This window comes from Mytilus edulis, chromosome 9, assembly GCF_963676685.1.
Source record: "Mytilus edulis chromosome 9, xbMytEdul2.2, whole genome shotgun sequence".
NCBI classification, from domain to species: Eukaryota; Metazoa; Mollusca; class Bivalvia; order Mytilida; family Mytilidae; genus Mytilus; species Mytilus edulis.
Genome location: NC_092352.1, coordinates 51,999,332 through 52,023,800, shown reverse-complemented (window position 1 = coordinate 52,023,800; position 24,469 = coordinate 51,999,332). Strand labels below are relative to the sequence as shown.

General features: G+C 32.0%; 1 protein-coding gene across 1 annotated transcript in view; it reads right to left on the bottom strand.

Annotated features, from left to right (window-relative positions):
- Window positions 1-24,469, bottom strand: part of LOC139488564 (uncharacterized) — a 221,513-nt gene that overhangs the window by 117,400 nt on the left and 79,644 nt on the right. Inside the window, exons 33-41 of the mRNA XM_071274290.1 lie at window positions 23,822-23,905; window positions 15,733-15,849; window positions 12,730-12,975; window positions 10,944-11,085; window positions 9,333-9,463; window positions 8,649-8,864; window positions 4,570-4,785; window positions 2,996-3,132; window positions 518-714 (exon numbers count right to left, since the gene is read on the bottom strand). Of these exons, the coding sequence (XP_071130391.1) occupies window positions 518-714; window positions 2,996-3,132; window positions 4,570-4,785; window positions 8,649-8,864; window positions 9,333-9,463; window positions 10,944-11,085; window positions 12,730-12,975; window positions 15,733-15,849; window positions 23,822-23,905 (1,486 nt within the window). The remainder of the gene's footprint in view (window positions 1-517; window positions 715-2,995; window positions 3,133-4,569; window positions 4,786-8,648; window positions 8,865-9,332; window positions 9,464-10,943; window positions 11,086-12,729; window positions 12,976-15,732; window positions 15,850-23,821; window positions 23,906-24,469) is intronic.

The window sequence follows — 24,469 nt, the reverse complement described above, 5'->3', positions numbered from 1 at the left end:
GAAATCATCGCTAGAAACTAAGCATGCACGTGGTGTTGCTAACGAAATTGACAACGTCGTCATAGGTTAAATAGCGATAAAAAGATTATCATTGTTCATCTCAATTCGATTGCCTTTCTCGCTTTTGCCGTCCCAGCTCAAGCGAGAAAATCAATCTCGTTGAGATGATCACCAATAGTCTATAAGTACAAACTGCATACTTGTCAAAATCACAATCAACGATTCAGATTATATTGTCTATGAGCTGATCAGATGACACGTTACATCCAAAATTAAATTATTAGTTAATGACATTGAACTAGCTTTCAATATCTTACTAGTAATCTCAGATCTGTACTTCGTTTCTTTTGTGTTTTTGTTAGGATTTTTAAGTGCTATGTTTCATTCTGATGTGTAAAGTCATTTTCAACGGTTTTTTTTAATTGTTTGTTCTTATGTTGTACTGTTACACCACTATCCTAAGAGATGGGGAAAGTTTGACACCAGCAAATATGTTACACTAACAATATAAACAAACCTGCAAAAGAAATCGTCAGTAAGATTAAAACAGACTCCTCCATTGAGACATGGTGATGGGGCACAGTACTCTACAGGAGTTTCACATCTCTTTCCAGTCCATCCCTCCCTACAACTACACTCAAAGTCAGCTACCTTATCTGTACATGTACCTCCATGTTCACATGGGTATAGTCGTAGACACTCGTTTATTTCTTCCTATGTAAATTAGAAAATCATTCATTCAGAAACAAATTAGATACATGTTACATGCATTTATAAAGTGATTGGTGTTAAACACTGTAACAGTACTTTTTGGCTCATACCTGCCAACTTTTCAAAATGCCCATGGGGGTTTTACATGCAAGATGGCTCATATAATCCTAAAAAACCTTTAAGGGGCCTCCAAATATATTTTAATGTTGTGATTTGGCTTCTTCCTACTTTTACAAGCCTATTGTCATTGTAAAATTAATTGTTTTGTTTAAAATTGTGGACAAAATTGCTCTTTCAAAATTTCCATTTAAGAGCCTCCATGGGGGAAATCCCCAGCAAAAAAGTGACAGTTGGCAGGTATGTTGGCTACAAAATATATATAGAGAATGAAAAGGTAAATCCACTGATAGCAAGCTCAAAATTTACAATAGAACGACTGTATGTTTTGTTATTAAATAATATACCAAATAAGACAGTGATCAACAAAGGATCAAATCAGAATTTCCAATAGGGCAATGAAGTTTTGTATACTTAGGATTCATTATTATTTGTGAGGTACCAATTTTTTTATTGGTAAGCAACATATTTGAATGATCAGCATAGAACAAATTTTCAAAAGGATTGTATAGACTTTGGCAAATCATGGAAATAAAATATCCATGAGAATACAAGTTTTAACAATCATCGAAAAGTTGGTACCATAAAAATAAATGGATCTGCAGAAATAAGTTTTAATGATCTTTTGCCTTCAAGTACAATAAACAGCTGTGCCATAAGCACATGGTATGCCCGTCATACTTTCAAAGAATAAAGATCTTCTCAATGTCAAATCAAATATTTTTAAAAATCTAAAGGAGGCTTATAAGTTTTCTTAGTAGATGTAAATCAGTCACCAAAGTTTAATGAAAACTGCTCAAAACATTTTAAGGATATTGTCTGAAACTGGAAAATCACCAACTTTTTATGAATAAAATCCCATAAATTTTATATAAACAATCCACAAAAGTTCACATGAAAACTGCTCAAAGCATTTTTGAGTTTTGTCCAAAAACTGGAAAATCCTTTTTTTTTAAAAGAATAAAACCCCAAAACTGGGAAATGTAAAATCTAAATTTTAAAAAGGGAGCTCACATCAATGGATATAAATAGTTCACCCAAGTTTCATGCAAAATTGTTAAAGCATTTTTGAGTTTATGGCGGATATTTCCAGATGGACGGACAGATGGACAAAAGTATACCATAATATGTCCTGTAAACAGACGTATAAAAATGCTCACTTAAGGATGAAATATGCATGAAACCTTTTTCCAAGTATTTTGCTGTGCATTGAGGTATGGCAACAACAAGATTTTTTTCTTTCTTCAATTTTAGTTATTTCATTGAAAGAATTGTCTACTTTTTCATGAAAATTGAAATATTCCCATCATATCCAAATCAGTTTATAACACTGTGACACTGCTAAATTTATATCCTATACAATGTTGTTTTCAATGATGATTTTCAAAGGACATCTTAAGGGTTTAACAAAGTTCAAGATTTTTTTTCTGTTTTTCTCATTGTTTTTTTAAGGATTATTTTTTGGTTCAGTAATTCAAATATTAAAATTGTAATATTTTAGCTATAACTCCAAGTTAAGAAAACAAAAGAAATTCTAGTCTCAAAATCTGGTAATGCAAAGCAGTAACATTGATTTAATGTATTTTTGTTAATTTAAAAAAAAAAAAAACCATTTGAGTTCAAGACATCAGTATTATATGTCATAATTTGTCTTCAAGTCCTCATATTTCCTACTTTTAATAACCACCATTCCCACTTGTAGTCTAATGACAACAGTGGTTCATTTATAGCCAATATGAGCCGCCAAACTATTTTGGAACTGCAGCAGTTGAATCGTGTTGACAGCAGGGAGATCAATCTTACAATTCATGGTCCATAAACTCTTTCAAGATGTGTTGTTATGAAAATGGGACAACGTTCTTCAAGTTTAAAATTTGAAAACTGTAAAAAGTAGCCAAAATTAGGTGGGGATGAGAGTAATTTAAAAGCCACTAATGTGAATGGTATTAATACTAGGTATTTAAAACAAGCATCCTAAATATAGTGGTTCAGAAACACAAGGATGTTTTATAAGGCCAAAAAAACTCTGTTCTGTAAAAACTACACAGCAATATCCCAACAAGCCTAACATGGCTGTATTTAGAAAAAAAGAAAACCATTAAAAATTTCCCACTGAAGTTAAACCACCATGAAATTATCATATTAATGCTACATTATAGAAACTTACTGTGCAATTTTTACCAATGTAACCTGCTTTACAATTACATCTATAATCATTCAGCATATCTTCACATTTATCAGTATCTACATTAGAACCTGTACACATTCCAACACAGTCATCTATATTGTTCTCACAATTATCTCCTGAAATAAAATAACAGCAGATTCATGATTAAGTAATAAATGGTATTATTCCATATTGATAAAACTTTAGTAGGTTTTTCTATATGAATGGGATTTTGAATAAATAAGCATATTCACCTGCGGTAAAAGGATATTCACCGTGCATAACGTCGCGTGCTTTTACCTGCACTATTTTGGTAAAAAAAAACGATTGATGTACAATTGGTTTTGGTTAATAGTTGCCATAACATACATTTCACTCGGAATATGTAATAAAACAATTACTGTCTTTTGTTTCGGTAAATATGTGGTTTAATTGACTTTTGAAAAACTGATATTCACTTCGGCCGTTGGCCTCAGTGAATATCAGTTTTTCAAAAGTCAATAAAACTACACATTTACCTCATCAAAAGACAGTAATTGTATAATATCATTCTAAAATATCTTTTAGAATTAGATATAATAATTCAAATACAACAATGTACTGTTTTTTTAATACCAGAAATTGATATAAATTTTTGCTTTCCATTTTTGTTTGCAAAATTCAGAATATATATTAAGAATATAAAATAAGATAAATATTATAGATATCAGCCTCATATATTGTAAATTTTGTTCTAATTTAAGTTTTTAAATATTCACCTTTAAAATGACAAAAACAGTGCCAAAAATATTTATAGAACTTACTGAAAAGTTCGTCATTTGCAACATAACAAGAAAATGTGTCTAGTGAACATCCAATGGAATAATTGTGTACTGTGTATTCATAAATATGTGTTGGATACCAATTTTCGTGGCTTTGGTGGGTACAGGTGAACCACAAAATAAAATTTTCAAAGAATAACAAATTTTCTATAGGATTATATGCAGAATTTGGCAAAACCACAAATTAAATACATCTAGAAGATGCAAGTTTTCCGTAATCCACAAAATTGGTAGCCATGAAAATAAATCAATCCACAGTATGTTAATTTCTTTAATTTTCTAGTACTGGTATGTATCTGAAGAACTATTGTCTCTAATTTTGGTAATTATCAAACCTATATCACCCTTCTTACTGGTTTTGTACCATCAAAGATTTTGAGACATGAGTAATGTTTATCAGCATTGTAACAATATGTGAGGAGGTGATATCAACAGTGTCACAATATGAGAGCAAAACCAAGCTTATAAGTATAGTTAGGATAACTTAGCATAAAACTGTAGGGGAAAGAAGTCCAGAATACAAGCTTTCTGTGTATATATCACATGATGTATACCTTTTTTTACAAGGGTATTTTACATTCCACATAAAGAGTCACATGCAGATATACAAAAATATTTCCATTAAAAACAAAAGATCAACTTGCTCTTTGACCTATAATGGTTTTTCTTTTACAAATTGTGACTTTGATAGAGAGTTGTCTCATTGGCACTAATACCACATCTTTTTATATCTATTGACTAGTAATGACTAACCATCATATCCAGTGACACAATGACAATCATAGCTATTAATCATATCTTTACAGGTTCCACCATGCTGACAAGGCATGTTCATACAATCATCTATGTTATGTTGACAGAGAGATCCTTCAAATCCTATCTCACAAATACATTTCCCAGCATTACATGTGCCATTGGTACAATTCACGTTATCACAAGCTGGAATCATTTCACATGAACCACCAGCATCTAAAATAAGAACACACAAACAATCAAACATTAGGTTTAAACTCTTAAAAAGTATTAACAGACAAGTCTTACTTTTTATTTTCTGCAAGAAGCCATAATTTATGACAACACATTGTAATTGCATTCCCAACTTTAATTGATAATCTTACTTTAGGTCAATTACCATTAAAAGGCTTGTATAGTCCACGGTTTTATTCTCCAAAATTGGACCTTCCAGACTATAGAGTACAATAAGCAGGAAATAAGAGAAAAAGTTCAATTTCACGGGCGAGGTGGTTTGTTTACGTTCGGCCATCTGTATTATTGATATTGTAGAGAGCACTCATATCATTTTTAAACTAATAATTTTAACTCATCCATATTAATAAGTTATTTTTATTCAATATCAAATTAATACTGATAAATTTAAAAACTAAACGCTTCATTACAAATTTCTTGTTTTTTTCCAATGCATTGGTTGAAATAAACTGGTATCTGCTTGATTGAAACGATACAAAAATAGTAAAAAAGACAACTGTAAACCAGCTTAAGATTTGTAAACTACAAAACGTAATCAGTTATTGTTTGTTTCTGTTTTCATGTTTCATACTGACTAATATGGTTTGTATTAGCTTAAGACACTTCAAACATTAATGTGATAGATATATAAAAGACTGTTTTAAATAAGGATGGTACTGTTTAACTTCCATAGTCGTATTTTAGTGATATCTATCATGTATGGATTTCGACGCTCACTTTTTTCTTCTTCTTTTACACGTTCTATTCAAACTTCTGGTTTAAACATACACAAGTTACTAAATTGCTTTTTAAGTGAATTAAACTTATTTTAACAATCATGAATTAACAATCATGAATAGTTCTAGAATCATTTACAAGCAGTTTCAGCTTCTTTTTGATGATGGAAAACAGGTTTTTCCTACAAAATAACGCAAACAACCGCACACAATTTGTAATTACCAAAGTTTCATTAGACCTTTTCTAACAGTTACAAAAAAATTTTTTTACCTGAAGTTTCATGGGGAGAAGGGGGTGCGGTGCGGACAATGAACCAGTGTGAACTATACAAGCCTGGTTACAGTATGGCTCTTGATAGATTTAAATTGAACTCTCAATAACAATGCACATCTACCGCTAATAAAAAGAAGTGTCACTAGATGAATGATGGATTTACATGGACTACAGCTGCATCCTGGCTTACTTAAATTTTAAAAGAAATATTTATGAATACCTTTCAGAAATATATTTGATGATCACCATCAAGCATAGCTGTCTTAATTACGAAAAAAAAAAAAGAACAAAAAAATGATAAATAAACGCTACTAAGCTTTTGCTATATGATACATTTATGATGCTCATTTATTATGAGGGTTTATTACAGCATTCACATCAAACATATTGGCTGATGTCAATTAAAATAGAAATGAATAATTGTTATGAATTACTTTGCTTATTTTGAGAAAAAAGGCTAAATAATATATTAATATAGTATTTTAATTCCACAATGACCATCAAATGTTACTGACATTACTGCTAAAAACAAGTGTAAATATTTAGAGATATCTGTTAAACGCTGTTTGATTTCAGTTGCCTTTTAACAAATTTATGATACCTTTGTTTATGGTTACCATATTTGGCCGTGTATAGTACACAGTTATGTATAGTCCGCACCCCCTTTTCATCCCCTTAAAATCGAGAAAAAAAGATAATAATAATTTCTACTTTAGTCTAGTTCACTGAAAAAATCCAGGTAATTGATATTTAATAATTTTATAAAAGTACAGTTATCAATTAAAAGATCCCTTTTAAAATCAACATTTGTCTAAGTTTGTCCCAGCTGATATACAATTTAATAGAAATTATTTGAATATTATGGAACAAAAGAAAAAAGAGATCAAACATTTATCTAAATTAATTAGCAGTAATCAAAATTTTAAAACTATTTAATCTTATATAATCTTTTCATTGATCATGTTGTTCTTGTGCCTGGGATTATGATATTTAACACCTTTCAAAAAATGACCTCATTATTTAATTGCTACACACCCATACTTAATCCTTAATTATCCATCTTGATAACCTATGCAGGATGTCATACCTTTACTTTGAATAATCAATTTTGAAGAGAAAAATTAAAAAAGAATAAGAATAAATGAAATATGGGCGTATGACATTTGCGCCGATTTTGGAAATTTTCATTTTTTTCATTTGCGCCGATTTTATATTTGTTCCTAATTAGATTTACAGGTAAGTTAATACTTGTACATGGACTTTACCATTGGTAAAATCTGGTTATAAATGTTGTTAACTTATGTTTAATTAGTTAATTTTGATTCATATTGTTCTGGAACTTCGTTGTAACATGATGGACATATTGCACATTAAAACTAAGCCGAGGAGTCAATTCTTTAATCAGCGACGATCATACATATAGGAAGGTCAGTGTCCTAAAACATATCTTACTAATGAACCATACAATCGTGTAAATCCAGTCACCACGGATTCTGATAGTCTGACTATTATCAAAACACAAAATGAGCATAACCATGTGGCAGATGACCGAAAGTCAGAGGCTATGAACTACAGGTACGGTCAAGGAAAAAGTCTGGAGATGTGGTCCTTCTTCCATCTCCTCATGGTGAGCAGGGGACAACAGTAATATATATATACATGTTATGATTGACAATTCATTTCATTTGTACAAGTGACTAACCGAAGACGTCTATAATAATAAATGAAAAATAACATGACTTTGTTAGAGAGTTGTCTCATTGGCACTCATACCACATCTTCTTATATCTATTCACCTGTAATTTACCTGTAAACAAGAATGTGTCCTCAGTACACGAATGCCCCACTCGCACTATAATTTTCTATGTTCAGTGGACCGTGAAATTGGGGTAAACCCTCTAATTTGGCATTAAAATTAAAAAGATCATATCATAGGGAACATGTATACTAAGTTTGAAGTCGATTGGACTTCAACTTCATCAAAAACTACCTTGACCAAAAACTTTAACCTGAAGCGGGACAGACGGACGGACGAACGGACGAACGAACGAACGGACGGACGAACGGACGCACAGACCAGAAAACATAATGCCCCTCTACTATCGTAGGTGGGGCATAAAAAATCGGCGCAAATGAAATGCAGATTGGCGCAAATGCAAAACGCCGTGAAATATATATAATAATAAACGTCTCCAATATACATGATATAGATTACTGAAGAAAAGACGATATTTAAAAAAAAAAAAAAAATTATCAATTACTAAAACCATCTATAGTTGTGTATAATCCGCACCCCTTGTACAAACTACATATTTAAGGGGGATAGTGCAGACTACACACAACCACATACAGTAATGACCCCAATGTCAAACAAACATGACTATTTCATGGACCTTTTTCAGAAGCAGAATGAAGAACTGATACTCAAACTATTATAGATTCTGAAATTTCTCTGTTTGTGGATAGTTATAGTTCATCTGTTACCAGATAAATTCTCTGTTCACTTCAATGAGGGGGGATATGACCTTTATCGGGACTCCGGGATCAGGTGTTTTTAAACTCGGGATTTCAAGATTGACCCTTTCATGATCCAGGAATTCTTCTTTCGAATTTGGGATGTCGGGACCTCAGGTGTTTTTAAGCCTGGGATTTCTGGATCAGGACCCCTCATACCCCCCTTATTCAATATCCTAGAATTTCAAAAGTTTTCATACCTTGGCTTCTAAACAATAGCCTAGCTGTAATTAACACTTTTCAGAATTTTGGGTTCAATCAATGTGACAAACTCTAGTTCTGTATCAACCAAATACTTTTTGTATTGTGACATAAATGTATATTATAAATTTAAAACTCACCATTTCTATAAGGATCTTCACATTTACACATGAAATTAAATGTATCATAGTTTTCGTAACATATTCCTTCTTGACAGGGTTCGGGGGAACAAAAGTCAGATATGTCTTTACATTTGTCACCAGTAAATCCTTCCTTACATGAACAAGTATACTTATTCATTTGATCCATACATGTTCCATTGTACAGACAACCATTAGGATTTTCTACACACTCGTCTGAAAAATAAATGTGCTAGGATGAGAGTAAACATAATAAATAAAGTTTGGGGGAAATGAATCTCTTGTCAGTATCAATCTTCTGACTAAGTATGAAATCATTATGTTCAGAAATACCTTGAGAAAAATGTCATGAAAAATTTCTTCAAAGTACATGTATCATGATGATTTTTCTCTGCAATTAAGTTTAAAAAAATACAAACAAAAAATTAAATTTAAAATTAAAATGAGGCATCACATCATTTGCAAAATGTGATGGTTCAAGGCACTGTTGGTGATGAGAGGTTTTTACAAACATGAATACAAAAATATTTGATGTGATTGCCCATGAAACAACTCTCCACCAGAGACCAAATGACATGTAAGTTAACATTGAACTAAAGCATAAATATATCAACTTCATATGACTATTTATTTTAATATTTTCTTTTATAACACAAATGTATGTACTGATACTTGTCAACTTACTGATATTTGTCTCACAATCTGTTCCTGTCCATCCAGCCTTACATACACACTGATATCTAACACTGTAGTCGAAACATACACCATTACCTCCACACGGGTCTGGATTACATAGATCAGAAACCCGTTCACACCTAAAATTTTGGCCTATATGTACTTTCAACTGAGGACTATCTCCTACATTGTTGACAAGAATAGAATTCATGACAAAAATTGTCAAAATTCTGTTTTGTTGATCTAATATTGCTGATCATTTAGTTAATTTAACTTCTATTATCTTATTTGGTTGTTTTTTTGTAACACAAATGAAGGCAAATAAAAATCCTCATTGAAGGACAATCACTCCTATAAACTATAAAGAGCGACAATCTACTAACTATATCACCATAATTTGACTTGTTTGTAGCACTTGCTAGTCATTATTATGATTGGAATTGTCTACATTTCTTTTATATTTTTCAAAATTATAGGCAATAATGCTCAATTGAGAAGTTGTCTTACAGTTTTGATACACAAGGACAATTGGTAAAGTTCAACATTTTGAACATTTCTGCTATTTAAAATTTTTCTCTTTTCATAACAGTTTCCAAAAAAAATAAATAGACAAAACTTGCATTTTACCCCTATGTTCTATTTTTAACCATGACAGCAGTCTTTGTTAGCTGGCAGGGTCAACAGACATATTTTTTTAACTAGAAATCCCAATGATGATTAAGGCAATGTGTGGTGAAGTTTGGCCATGTAGATTCCGAAGAGATGATTTTTTGTAAAAGTTAGCAATGAAATTATGGAGGCTAAGTGATGAGAAAAGCTCACTAATGGCCCTCAAAGAAGATCTGAATAAATTTCTAGGGTACAAAACAGTTCACACAATACACCACAAAAATTGTGTACTTTAAAAATGTTGTTGTGCACTAAGACCCCTATGTTTAAGAAGTCAAAATGCAACCAAAACTAACATTTCTATTCTGACGTGTCAGGATTGTATCATCTTATTCTTTTATGAATAGAAATAGCATAATTTTGGAAGGTTGAAGAATTTTACTTTTAATGGAATTTCAGGCACCTAATAATGGCTCTTATCATACCTATACTATACATGATAAACAAGAATGTGTCCATAGTACACGGATGCCCCACTCGCACTATCATTTTCTATGTTCAGTGGACCGTGAAATTGGGGTCAAAATTATAATTTAGAAATATAATTAGAAAGATCATATCATAGGGAACATGCGTACTAAGTTTCAAGTTGATGTAACTTTAACTTCATCAAAAACTACCTTGACCAAAAACTTTAACCTGAACTTCGCACTATCATTTTCTATGTTCATTGGACCATGAAATTGGGGTCAAAACTATAATTTGGCATTAAAATTAGAAAGATCATATCATGGGGAACATGTGTACTAAGTTTCAAGTTGATTGGACTTCAACTTCTTCAAAAACTACCTTGACCAAAAACTTTAACCTGAAGCAAATGGACGCACAGACGGACAATCGGACGCACGGACGAACGGAGGCACAGACGCAGAAAACATAATGCCCCTCTACTATCGTAGGTGGGGCATAAAAAGTTATATATCTTAGGTAAATTATGAGTGTAAAACTTACTTAGGTCCTGTGTAACTTCCTGTTATTGGACATAAACATTTAGAATTGTCTTCTAACAGGTCCTGACACATTCCATACTCAGAACAGGAGTCAGGTTTACAGGAATTCACCAAGTCATCTTCACAACGGTCACAACCAAACACTAAGAACAATAATTAGTTATTAGTTATATTTATTTTTAGATAAGTAACATATAACAATAGGATTCAAGGAGTCTGGGGTCATTGCATTGACTAATGTTTCTCTTTTCACTTTTACAGAAGAATGGGCACCACCTGGAAATAACTCAATGCAATAATAGAAAAAAACAAATGCATTAAAGAATAAATCAAGCTTAATAAAAGAACATAGTTCCAATGTCCCTTGCATTGCACATATTTTATTTGTCAGAGGGCAATAAGAATGTTGTTTTGTTTGGTTCTTTTTAAATCATTATAAATATCTTACAAGAGATGTAGGCTTAATGGCTTGCATCAACTTCATTTCAATTCTAGTAGATAGTTTTTATTAATATCTTGACTTGAAAGCTCTTATAAACCAATTTTCCATCAAAATTATATTTCCAAGGAGCATAACTCTTTTTTAACAAAATGATCGGCATTGGTTGTTGTACTTGTCCGAGACAACAGTAATCAGGCTTATAAAGTTCGCCCTGTTAGATTGTCTCCACCCCTATTCTATTCACCAAATTTCATGTTTCTGTAACTGTTAGAAAATGTCTAATGAAACTCAGGTAATTTCAAATTGTGTGTGCTGTTTTGTGGTATTTTCATTGAAAAGTTTCAATCATCAAATAGAAGATGAAAATGTTTGTAAATGATTCTTGAACACTTCACAATCATTAAAGTAAGACAAAATCACAAAAATAAAATGCCTGCTAAGCGCCGCCTCATATGAGGTCGAAACCCTGAAAAGTTTGGGCAAATTTGGAAACAATTGTCAATATTATATTGAAGCTTGATACTGGATTTTGATCAAATTTTGACATGACATAATAAAGATTTCTGACAGAAAATAAATGTGGTCAAAGATTTTTAAAATCTATTGCGCAATATTGTGCATTTGAAGGGTTCTTCTTGGTTACTTTTCAAAAAAATTTGACAATTTTGAAAAACTTTCAAGAAAAAAAATCCCCCAAAATTTACATTCCCCTTCCCCCCTCCCCCTTTTGGTGCAGTTACCCCCAAACTCAATCCAAGCCTTGGCTTTGAGGAATGAAACTGTGTAGTACAATTTTAGAGAAATCCATACACTAACACACAAGTTATTGTCAGGAAACTAGAAAAATGCTTGTTTTTGGCCCCTTTTACCTGCATGTTTGATGCAACTTCCAAAACTCAATCACAGCCTTCCCCTTGTGATATGGAACCTTGTGGTACAATGTCAGCGAGATACATACACTTACACACAAGGAAATTTGTACTGAATAGATACCACCAGAGTACTACTTTGAAAGTTAATCAGTTCCATTCTTGAGTAAAATAGTGTTTTTAAAATATATCTATCAAATTATTGTTTGAAAGATCTCTAGCTAAAAACAAAACACATACGTCATGAAACACCGGAGTGCAAACATCTTTAACTGTAAATTCAAAATTTTTTGTGTGCATTTATTGTTATGATTTTACAAGATTGGACAAAAATTTGAGATTAATTCTTGAAGTTCTGTCATTCTCCTCTGATACTAGAAATATATCATTTATCTTAAGTTTATATGTAAAACCAAAAATTTTGCATTTGAAAATTTTGAAAATATTTAATCAAAACTAAGACCAAATAAACTTACACTTATTATTAGAACATTCTTTCTTTGAATAAACTGCTCCATCTTTTTCGATCAGCTGTACTGTCTGATTATATATAAAACAAAATTGTTTTCCTTGACTCTGGACTTCATGATGAATACTTTTACAGTTCTGGTTGTCAATACAATACTGCTCACAGTCTTTAAAGGATATTTGCCTTGGGTCTTCACCCCATTGAGCATCATTACCAGCTTTGTTGGACTCGTTTCTCATTACACAAGAATTGTCTAAAAACAAAAATATGTCAATAGTACACGGATGCCCCACTCGCACTATCATTTTCTATGTTCAGTAGACCATGAAATTGGTATAAAAACTCTTATTTGGGATTAAAATTAGAAAGATCATATCATAGGGAACGTGTACTAAGTTTCAAGTTGTACGAACTTAAACTTCATCAAAAACTATCTTGACTAAAAACTTTAACCTGAAGCGGGACAGATGGACGAAAGAATGAACAAACGGAGGACGGACACACAGACCAGAAAACAGAATGCCCCTCTACTATGGTAGGTGGGGCATGAAATACAAGAATGAGTGCATGGGACATAAATGCCACTGCTTGTAAAAGTATGACAAATTTAGCAATTTTTCATTTATAAAAGGACATAACTTTAAAAATTTACACCAGACAAATTCTAGCTTGATCTGTGTTTGGTGGATATATATTTATTCTCTTAACAATATCATCTGAAGGGGTTTTGGCAGAGACGATGAGATGCATCATCATTTACAATAGACAAGACTAGAGGTTTAATCACACTTAATGTCTTTCAACTTTTCTGTGGAAAGACTTATTCATTATCTTCTGATTACTATTATAACTTTGTGGTGCAATCAGTACACCAAATTTGAGATTTCAGTAATTTATGATTTTCTTCTTTTGATTGTTTTTCTTTTTCTTCTTCTTGCGCCACTTTTATTTCTTGCATATAAATTTTATATTGAGAGAGGTCGCTTTAAATGTTTGGTATATTTTTTTTTCATTACACATGTTATTTATTACTTAAGTGGTTGTTACTTTATCATATGGTACAAAAATCCTTTAAAAAAAACATTCGTTTTGGCCCCAGATGACTTTTAAAATGTAAGTATCATTGAAAAAGCTCCAAATTATTTCTCTTTGGTGCAAAACTGCCATTTTTGGCATTAAAAATTGAAATATCTTTTTTTTTTAACTCATCCGTGACCTATATTTTTTATTATTATTTTCAAATAAGTTGAAGTTAAACTAAACTATTGTAAAATTTTAGCGATTTCTGTAATTTAGGTCTTTTTTTATTTCGATATTACCTCTGTTCAACAGAAAAACAGATGCTCCACAGGGTGCAGCTTTATACGACTGCAGTGTTTGAAACCCTGAACAGTTGGGGCAAGTATGGACACAACATTCAAGCTTGATACAGCTCTAAATTTGGATTGTAATTAAATAGTTGACACAACAAAGGTTTCTGACACAGAATGAATGAGGTCTAAGAACTTAAAAACTTAAATATTTTAAATATGGCCCAATATCCAAAATCTGAATACATGGTAAGATTCAGCATATCAAAGAACCCCAAGGATTCAATTTTTGTTAATATCAAACAAAGTTTAATTTTGGACCACGATTTTGACCAACTTGAAAACTGGGCCCATAATCAAAAATCTAAGTACATGTTTAAATTCAGCATATCAAAGAACCAACCCCAAGGATTCAATTTTTGTTAAAATCAAACTTAGATTTTTAATTTTGGACCCTTTGAACCTTAATGTAGACCAATTTGAAAACGGGACCAAAAATTAAGAATCTACATACACAGTTAGATTCGGCATATCAAAGAACCCCAATTATTCAATTTTTGATGCAATCAAACAAAGTTTAATTTTGGACCCTTTGGGCCCCTTATTCCTAAACTGTTGGGACCAAAACTCCCCAAATCATGCCCAACCTTCCTTTTATGGTCATAAATTTTTGTTTAAATTTCATAGATTTCTATTTACTTATACTAAAGGTCTGGTGCGAAAATCAAAAAAAAAATGCTTATTTGGGCCCCTTTTTGGCCCCTAATTCCTAAACTGTTGGGATCAAAACTCCCAAAATCAATCCCAACCTTCCTTTTGTGTTCATAAACCTTGTATTTAAATTTCATAGATTTCTATTTACTTATACTAAAGTTATTGTGCAAAAACAAAGAAAAATGCTTATTTGGGCCCCTAATACCTAAACTGTTGGGATCAAAACTCCCAAAATCTATCCCAACCTTCCTTTTGTGGTCATAAACCTTGTGTTTAAATTTCATAGATTTCTATTCACTTAAACTAAAGTTTTAGTGCGAAAACCAATTTGTCTTTGGACGACGACGACGCCAACCTCATACCAATATACTACCTCAACAAAATGTAAGCCTATTTCGAAGGCCGATTGTGAGCATAAATGAACTGTGACCCTTTTTTTAATTTTATTTTTCTATTAAGTATAAGATAAAGTTCATTTATAGAAAAATTAAGCAAAATCCTATATTAAGAAAAAAAATCAATTTAGACCCGCGAGCCCCCTTAACAATATAGAAAGTACCACGAAACCTGAAAGTGTTTTGTATTCTGAATCAGTTAAATGTAATATTTTGTCTAATTTCAGACAAAAATATATAGAAATATTTCGTTATTAAGGTAATAAGTTTAAAGACAACATAGCTTGGACGCTAATAGTAACTTAAGGTAAAGCAGAAGCTAGCTTCTCAATTCTCTTCATAATTTAGAAAATTGTTTTGATAAAACTCATGAACTCTGCAACTGATAATAAATATGATTTTCCAGGCTTGTCCAGAAAAAAGAACTGTTATGGAAACCCTGGTTTCATTGAAACATATAATACCCAACATATTTCTTTAATTTGTATTAAATTACTTCAGTTTTATAAGTCTATATGATATAAGATATGAATAAAGGCAACAGTAGTATACCGCTGTTCCAAATTCATAAATCAATTGAGAAGAACTAACCTACAGGGCAGGTACAATTGAAATTGGTTGAACTGATCTTCATGCAAACGCCATTATTCCAGCAGGGATTTGAATCACAGGGATTCAGTTCAGTTTCACAGTTATCTCCCTTATACCCTGAAAAATAAATGTATAATATTTTTATTATCAAAGAATAAGAATAACTTTTCTAGTAGCATTCAAACAAGTGATTTCATGGACATTGGTGAAAGCCTTTTTGAGTTATTGTCCGAAGTGTTGAAAATCCCCCTTTTTTTATGAATAAAGCCCCATAAATCCAAAACTTAAAATCAGAAATTTATAAAAATTAAAAGGGAGCTTACATCAATAGATATAAACAATTCATCAAAGTTTCATGGACATTGGTGAAAGCCTTTTTGAGTTATTGTCCGAAGTGTTGAAAATCCCCCTTTTTTTTATGAATAAAGCCCCATCAATCCAAAACTTAAGATCTGAAATTAAAAAAAAACGAAAGGGAGCTTACGTCAATAGATATAAACAATTAACTTAAGTTTCATGGAAATTGGTGAAAGTGTTTTTGAGTTATTGTCTGAAGTGTGGACGACGGATGGACAGACAGACGGACAGACGGACAATGGTATACCATAATACGTCCTGTCTAAAAGACGACGGGCGTATAGAAACTGCAAAATTTCCTGTAAATTAAAAATTCAGGGACAGCAACTCAACAACAGGTTGTCTGATTCGTCAGGACAGAATTTAACCTGTTGAGCATTTTTACACATTGTCAAATTTGCTCTAAATGCTTTAATTTTAGAGATATAACAACAAATATTGCATTTTACCCCTATGTTCAATTCTTACGCATGTCAACAATGCTGGTGGCTGGCAGGGTCATCAATTCATCGGACACATTTTGTATACAAGATACCCTAATGATGATTGTGAATAGATATAGGAAGATGTGGTACCAGTGCAAATGAGACAACTCTCTTTCTAAGTAACAGATTATAAAAGTAAACCATTATAGGTTAAGGTATGGCTTTCAACACAGAGCCTGGGCTCACACCGAAGAACAGATTTTGATAAATGTGTCTCAGTAGTTTCAGAAGATTTTTGTAAGATTTTTGTAAGATTACAAAAAGTTGACCATTTTAATGATGTTGACTTATTTGAGAGTCTTACTTTGCTGAACAATTTGTTGTTTACAGTTTATCTCTATCTATAATATTCAAGATAATAATAAAAAAAACTGTAAAATTAATTCAGGGTCAGCAACCCAACAATGGGTTGTCTGATTTGTCTGAAAAAGAGTAGGTCTGGTAAGACCCCTTTTTGGCCCCAAAATATAAGTTTTAAAAAATTGTTAAAATGTAAACTTTTAGTTATTTATTGGACAGTTGATTGCTTCTTCTACATAAATATGGGCTGTTTTTGACAATAAAATGCACATATATCGGGTTGTAGCACCATTAAGTCATGCTAAATTACTGAAATCTTCAAAATTCTATCATTTTAGTTAAATTTTAGACGGTTTCCCTGTAAAACGAAAGTGGCCGCATTCGTGTTCATCCTTAATATTGAAATGTAAGTTGTATTTTATGATAATACATAACATATATAAAGGTTGTGGATGAACACGGGTGCGGCCACTTTCATTTTCGACAAAAACCATCTTAAAAGTGACGTTTTTTGGCATATTTGAGAGATTTTTCATATTTGAGCTTGAATCGGATCGTTTTTAATGACTAAATCAGTTAAAATCTTTCACTTATACTAATTGAATCAAGTGAAATAGACACTTAAGTGTTTAAAAAGTAGTCAAAATCTTTCGTCAGATGAAAATGAAATTTGAGGCCAAAATGAGTCCTTACCGGACCTACTCCTTTCAGCAGATAGATCTTGACCTGATAATCAATTTAACCTCATTTTCAGATTTGGTCTAAATACTAAAAGTTTCAGAGATATAAGCCAAAATCTTGCATGTTCTAATTTTAACCAAGGCAACCATCTTTGTTTGGAAGCAGGGTCATTGGATACATTTTCTAAAATAGATATCCCAATGATGATTATTGTCAAGTTTGGTAAAATTTGGCAGAGTAGTTTCAGAGACAATTTTTGTAAAAGTTAATGGACGACATCAAGTGATGAGAAAAGCTCACTTGACCTTGCAGCTAAATATCAGCTCAATATCTGAAGGTGTATAGGAGTGTATCACTTTGTCTCACTATGAGTCCGGGGAGGAAATCCTCCCTCTTCTATAACTTTATCATATTATACTTAATAAATATATATAGCAAATAGTTTAGCAAACCCTCAGTTGGTACACTGGTAAATATGATACACTAAGAGCAATAAGAAAATAAAAAGTAGCATTCAGCAAATAAAACAAAATAAATCACGCAGCAGAGTGATTTTTAACTATTGTAAACCAACAAATTTACACAAGAGATATATTTTTGCAACTTTTGCGAGTAGAAAAATAACGCAAATCTAAATATTCGCAAATATGTATAACTTGAATCTTTTCTCATTTAACTACATCAAGTAAAGAAGATAATCGCGAAATGAAATGTCCGCGAAGTGGACCAAGAAGGGCTAAACGCGAAATAAAGTATCCGCGAAAATAAGTTGGTTTACAGTATACTATCACTCACTGTGACCTTACTGATCTATCTTATATCTTATATACTTATTCACACAATATCATTATCTTCAAGCATGAGGAAAAAAGTGCTAAAAACTGATGATCTATACTATTAAATGAGAAGACATCATTTTGTGTGTCGCTTCTCTTCCTTCCACAATAAATTCATCATCATGCCTTTATGTCCTGTAGGTACCATGCATAGTCGCATTTGTCATCCTTCCCTATTATTATTCTGTTTGTGTTATTTTGGGAGGCAAACGAAAATAAAGGCTTCTGGATATATTTTAAGTCATAGACAAGACTTCAGTTTAGGACTGTTTAAAATTACCCATATGGAACAGGACAATAATTTTAGCTTTTTCAGTATACTATGAAACATAAATATACTATAAATAAAGTGTTTTTCGCTTTTTACTATCAATTCAAAGTTTACTATCAACGGCGGTCATATATCATATAGAGATTATAGTTCATGTCTGATCATAATATACAGAAAAACGTGAAATAATAGTAATTAATAGATAACCTGATGACACGAATGACCCCGTCTTAAAAAGTAGAAAAATCTGCAATTTTAACAAAACATGTGGACACAAACATGATAGTAGTTTCACATATTAAAAATCAGCTCAAAATCTGAAGGTGTATAGAAAAAAAGTCTGATAACTGTGTTTTTCAACAGTTTTTTCAAGTGTTAAACCCTCAATTTCAGCAAAAAACAGCAGAGGGGAACTAAACTTCAACTTGATCTGTAACTCATTGTGATATACTCAATTACCAAAAATCAGCTCAATATTTAAAGACGTTTAGAAAAGAGTCCATATGACTGCTTTCAATTGAAAAGAAGATCAAATCCGGTAATTTCAGCAAAAATTAGAGGAGCGAAATGAAACTTAAACTTCATCTTTAACTCATCATGGTTAACTCATATACAAACAAGAATGTGTCCATAGTACACAGATGCCCCACTCGCACTATCATTTTCTATGATTAGTGGACCCTGAAATAGGGGTAAAAACTATAATTTTGCATTTAAATTAGAAAGATCATATCATAGGAACCATGCATGTATACTAAGTTTCAAGTTGATTGGACTTCAACTTCATCAAAAACTACCTTGACCAAAAACTTTAACCTGAAATTTGCAATATTATTTTCTATGTTCAGTGAACCGTGAAATTGGGGTTAAAACTCTAATTTGGCGTTTAAATTAGAAAGATCATATCATAGGGAACATGTATACTAAGTTTCAAGTTGATTGGACTTCAACTTCATCAAAAACTACCTTGACCAAAAACTTTAACCTGAAATTTGCACTATCATTTTTCTATGTTCAGTGAACCGTGAAATTGGAGTTAACTCTAATTTGGTATTAAAATTAGAAAGATCATATCATAGGGAACATGTATACATAGGGAACATGTATACTAAGTTTCAAGTTGATTAGACTTCAACTTCATCAAAAACTACCGTGACCAAAAACTTTAACCTGAAATTTGCACTATTATTTTCTATGTTCAGTGAACCGTGAAATTGGAGTTAAAACTCTAATTTGGCATTTAAATTAGAAAGATCATATCATAGGACACATGTGTACTAAGTTTCAAGCTGATTGGACTTCAACTTCATCAAAAACTACCTTGACCAAAAAACTTTAACCTGAACGAACGAACGGACGGACAGACCAGAAAACATAATGCCCCTCTACTATCGTAGGTGGGGCATAAAAATCACCCCAATATCTGAAGGCTTTTAGAAAAAAAGTCTGATAAATCACAGTTATACATATCTTGATCAGTAACTCATCATGGTTAACTACTTAACAATCAAAGAGCTAAAAGCTCTGAGGAAAAATGACGCTACTGCCTCTAATATTAGGATATTTTTTATGCAAGTCTTGATTTTTACATACTGTAATAAGTTTAACATTGCAACATGTCTCGTAAGCATATAATTGATATTGGTATATGTGTGTGTGAAGTAAAGATGACAACTGACTGGTTTTTTTTTAATACAAATGAACAGGTCAAGAGTCAAGACTACCTAAATGATCTACAGTATCCAATGACTACTGGCTGGGTTTTTTTTACAAATAAATAGGTCCAGACTACCTGAATGATCTACAGTATCCAATGACTACTGGCTGGGTTTTTTTTTTTTACAAATAAATAGGTCAAGACTACCTGAATGATCTACAGTATCCACTGACTATACTGGCGTTTTTTTGTACAAATAAATAGGTCAAGAATACTGGAATTATCTACAAAATCCAATGATTACTAGCTGTTTTTGTACTAATAAATATGTCAAGACTATTTAAATGATCTACAATATCCAATGACTACTGGCTGTTCTTTTGTACATACTAAATAAAGACTACCTGAATGATCTAAAGTATTCTAAGTAAATAAATGTGTAATACTTTTCTTGCAATTACATTTTTCTAAATCAAGAACACAGACTTCTAGTATCCTTTCAAACCAATAGTCCTATAACATATGACATGTAAGACTTTGATTCAATTTTTAACGTTTTTATACTGATATTTTCATTTTTTTTTTCATTTTTTTTTTCATTTTTTTTAATGCGAAGTGTGGCACATTGATAGTAAAATAAAATTATCAGAACAGTAAATAGAAATAGTAAATAATCTCCTGAGGTTATATGTTATAGGACTAATTACCCACATACTCATTAAATAAGTTACTAGTGACATAGTTATTTCTGTTACTTGAAGCAAATTCTATTTCTGTAGATTTACACAATAGCATAAAATTGTTATACTTGTTTTATTTCACCTTGAAGATTAGACAAATAGGGATATACTCCTTTGATTTTTTATTTCATGTCATCCAGGTCCCTTTATATGAAACTTAAAACCACTTCTCTGCTATATTGATATTATATAACAACTCTGCCCATGACCCATACAATTTGATATTCATTCTTTAACCATATATCATAGTAAGCTAGTTTTTATATTTTACACTAATCCACAATCTTTCATATCAAATTTCTGTCTCCATTTAAGTTTATGCCATTGAACCATCATAGTATTAAACACAAGTCCAAGTAATTATGCTGTGATAGTGGGTCACCATATACTCAACTTGGGTGGCATTCCAGTTATTGAAATTTGTGTCAGATTGGATAATGAACTAAACCTGTAGGAATTGATCTCATAATTTAATATGGAGCCATAGTATGTGACCCCTACCCGTTTACAAAAATAAACATGTCAAGCGGCTAAATTTATCACCAGAGATTACAAGTGAAGAGAGGATGGATAAGTCTCCAAAATGCTTGCTAAACTGGAACTACAACAAGATCTCCAGACAAGGACGAACAAGGCATTGAAGCCAAAGTTAGTATTTGTGTAAAAAGTAGTTGAGGGGCTGATACACGCTATTGAACCAGACGAATTTCTCTAAAAAGCATGTTGAAGTAAAACGAAAAGACTATCAAGTTTTCCCCGATTAATTATATAATTACATATCTTTAATGTTTTAACAATGTTTTAGTTTTACTTCACATAATCAATAAAGGTATAAAAATAGATTTATGAGTATCTTAACAACATTGGTTGGTACACTTCGATCCTTTTGGTAATAAGAAGGACCGGAGGTATGAAAACTGGTTCCCGGTTGATTACTACACAAAAGTGATAATGCAGCAGATTCCAGTTTGTATGTAAAATAGTAAATACGAATCCAAGCGCGGTAGACGGAGAAATGTAATGGAAAGTAAATACCAACCAAGCGCGGTAGGCAGAGAAATGTAAAGGAAGTTCTGAAGCTGAAGCGTCATTTTCCAAAAATCAGTCCAACATTTTAAGGCGTTAAGAACAAGTGAAACTGCAAGCTACTGCTCACTGATGATACCCCCGCCGCAAGTGGATAATATTAATTGTGTAAAAATATGCAAGTGTTCGGTAAACAGGAAGTTGTCGAGTGATGAATCTGAAAACGCATCACACGGTATAGCTGACTTATTTTAACCCTTAAACCAAATTTCAGAAATCCTTGTATTGTAGTTCCTGAGAAAAATGTGACGAAAAATTTTCAACTTGGCTATCATGTGTAAAATCAAACAAGTGTTCGGTAAACAGGAAGTTGTTGAGTGATGAATCTGAAAACGCATCACACAGTATAGCTGACTTATATCAAGCCTGAAACCAAATTACAGAAATCCTGGTATTGTAGTTCCCGAGAAAAATGTGACGAAAAATATTCATGGGACGGACGGACTGACTGACAGACTGATGGACTGACGGACTGACAGAAGGACAGAGGTAAAACATTATACCCCCCTTTTTTTCAAAGCGGGGGTATAAAAAAGTCCATATAACTGATTTTCAACAATTTATCAATGTACAAAGCCCGTATACGTAATTTGGGCAAAAATTTTGATTTTGAAACTAAAGGCTCTAAAGAGCCTCTGTCTCTCACATTGGTCTATGTGCATATCAAACAAAAGGATAAAAATAGATCCATGACAAAATTTTGTTTTTGGTGATGTGTTTGTAGATCTTACTTTACTGAACATTCTTGCTGCTTACTGAGAATAATCTCCATCTATATTGAACTAGCCCAGTAGTTACAGGGGAAATGTTTTGTAAAAATTTACAAAATTTATGAAAATTGGTAAAAATTGACTATATAGGGCAATAACTCCACAAGGGGTCATCTGACCATTTATGTAGATCTTAATTAGCTGAACATTAGTGCTGTTTACACTTTATTTCTATCTATAATAATATTCAAGATAATATTCAAGAACCAAAAATGGCAAAATTTCCTTAAAATTACCAATTCAGGGGCAGAAACCCAACAACAGGATGTCTGATTCATCTGAAAATTTCAGGACAGATAGATCTTGACTTGTTAAACAATTTTACTCCCATGTCATATTTGCTCTAAAGTTTTGGTTTTAGAGATATAAGCCAAAATCTACATTTAACCCCTATGTTCTATTTTAAGCCATGGTGGCCATCTTGGTTGGTTGGCAGGGTCACCGGACATATTTTTTAAACTATATACCCCAATGATGTGTATGGCCAAGTTTGTTTAAATTTGGCTCAGTAGTTAAAGAGGAAAAGATTTTTGTAAAAGTTAACAACTATGGACGACGACAGTGACGATGGTCGTTGTCCGCCAAGTGATGAGAAAAATTTGCTTGGCCCTTTGAGCCAGGTGAGCTAAAAAAGAATGGAAAGTTGATTTTCTGGACTGATGGATGGATGGACAGACAGACAGAGTGCAAACCTAAAGACCCTGCAACTTCGTAGGTAAGGGACCAATAAGTTAAGGTTGTGTAAATTACAGAAAATTATTCCATAAGAAACCTTATAAAGAAATGGTTACTCAGTAAAACAATTAAAATTTAGAGATATTTATCTGTTGATTTTCTCAACCTTACCTGACAAACAGACATAAATCATAAATATAATCAACATGATAGGGGGGGAGTATACATTACCTGAATTACATGTACAAAATCTTCTATGATTCTTGTAAGTGCATGCTCCTTGACCACTACAGTCATCTGCATTACCAGTACATACTAAGAAAATAGAAAAAAGAAAGATTTAATGTACATAAGTACATGATATATACCATAAATTTCCATGGATAAGACAACATTCTTTTTCAGAAAATTCTTGTCCTCATTTTATGCAACATATCAATCTATCTTTAAGTTTCCTCTTTAAATCTGGTTTTGGGAAAAAATACTTGAATTTGAACAATTCTTTCAATGATAAGAATAACTTATGTAGTTGCAGGTTGGAGAAAAGAGAAAAGTCGAAATATTTATTTCACAATGAAGTTATTTTTACTCATGATAAATTTAACACTATATATGATGATGTATGTTTTATTTCTATGCTAAGGCTACACTTGCAGGACTGAATGTCTAGCTAAAAGGTTTTACTTTCAAGAACATTATCGGCTACAAGTGAAAAAAATCTTTGGCCTTGCACACCTCCATTATGTGTATAAACATCTTACATTACAGCTGAACCTCCAAAACTGTAGAAGAAGATAAACCAAGATCCCTTTATGCAGCTAGTACCAAAATATTTAGCCCAACTATACTGGTAATTTCTTTTCAGAATATTTGAAAATC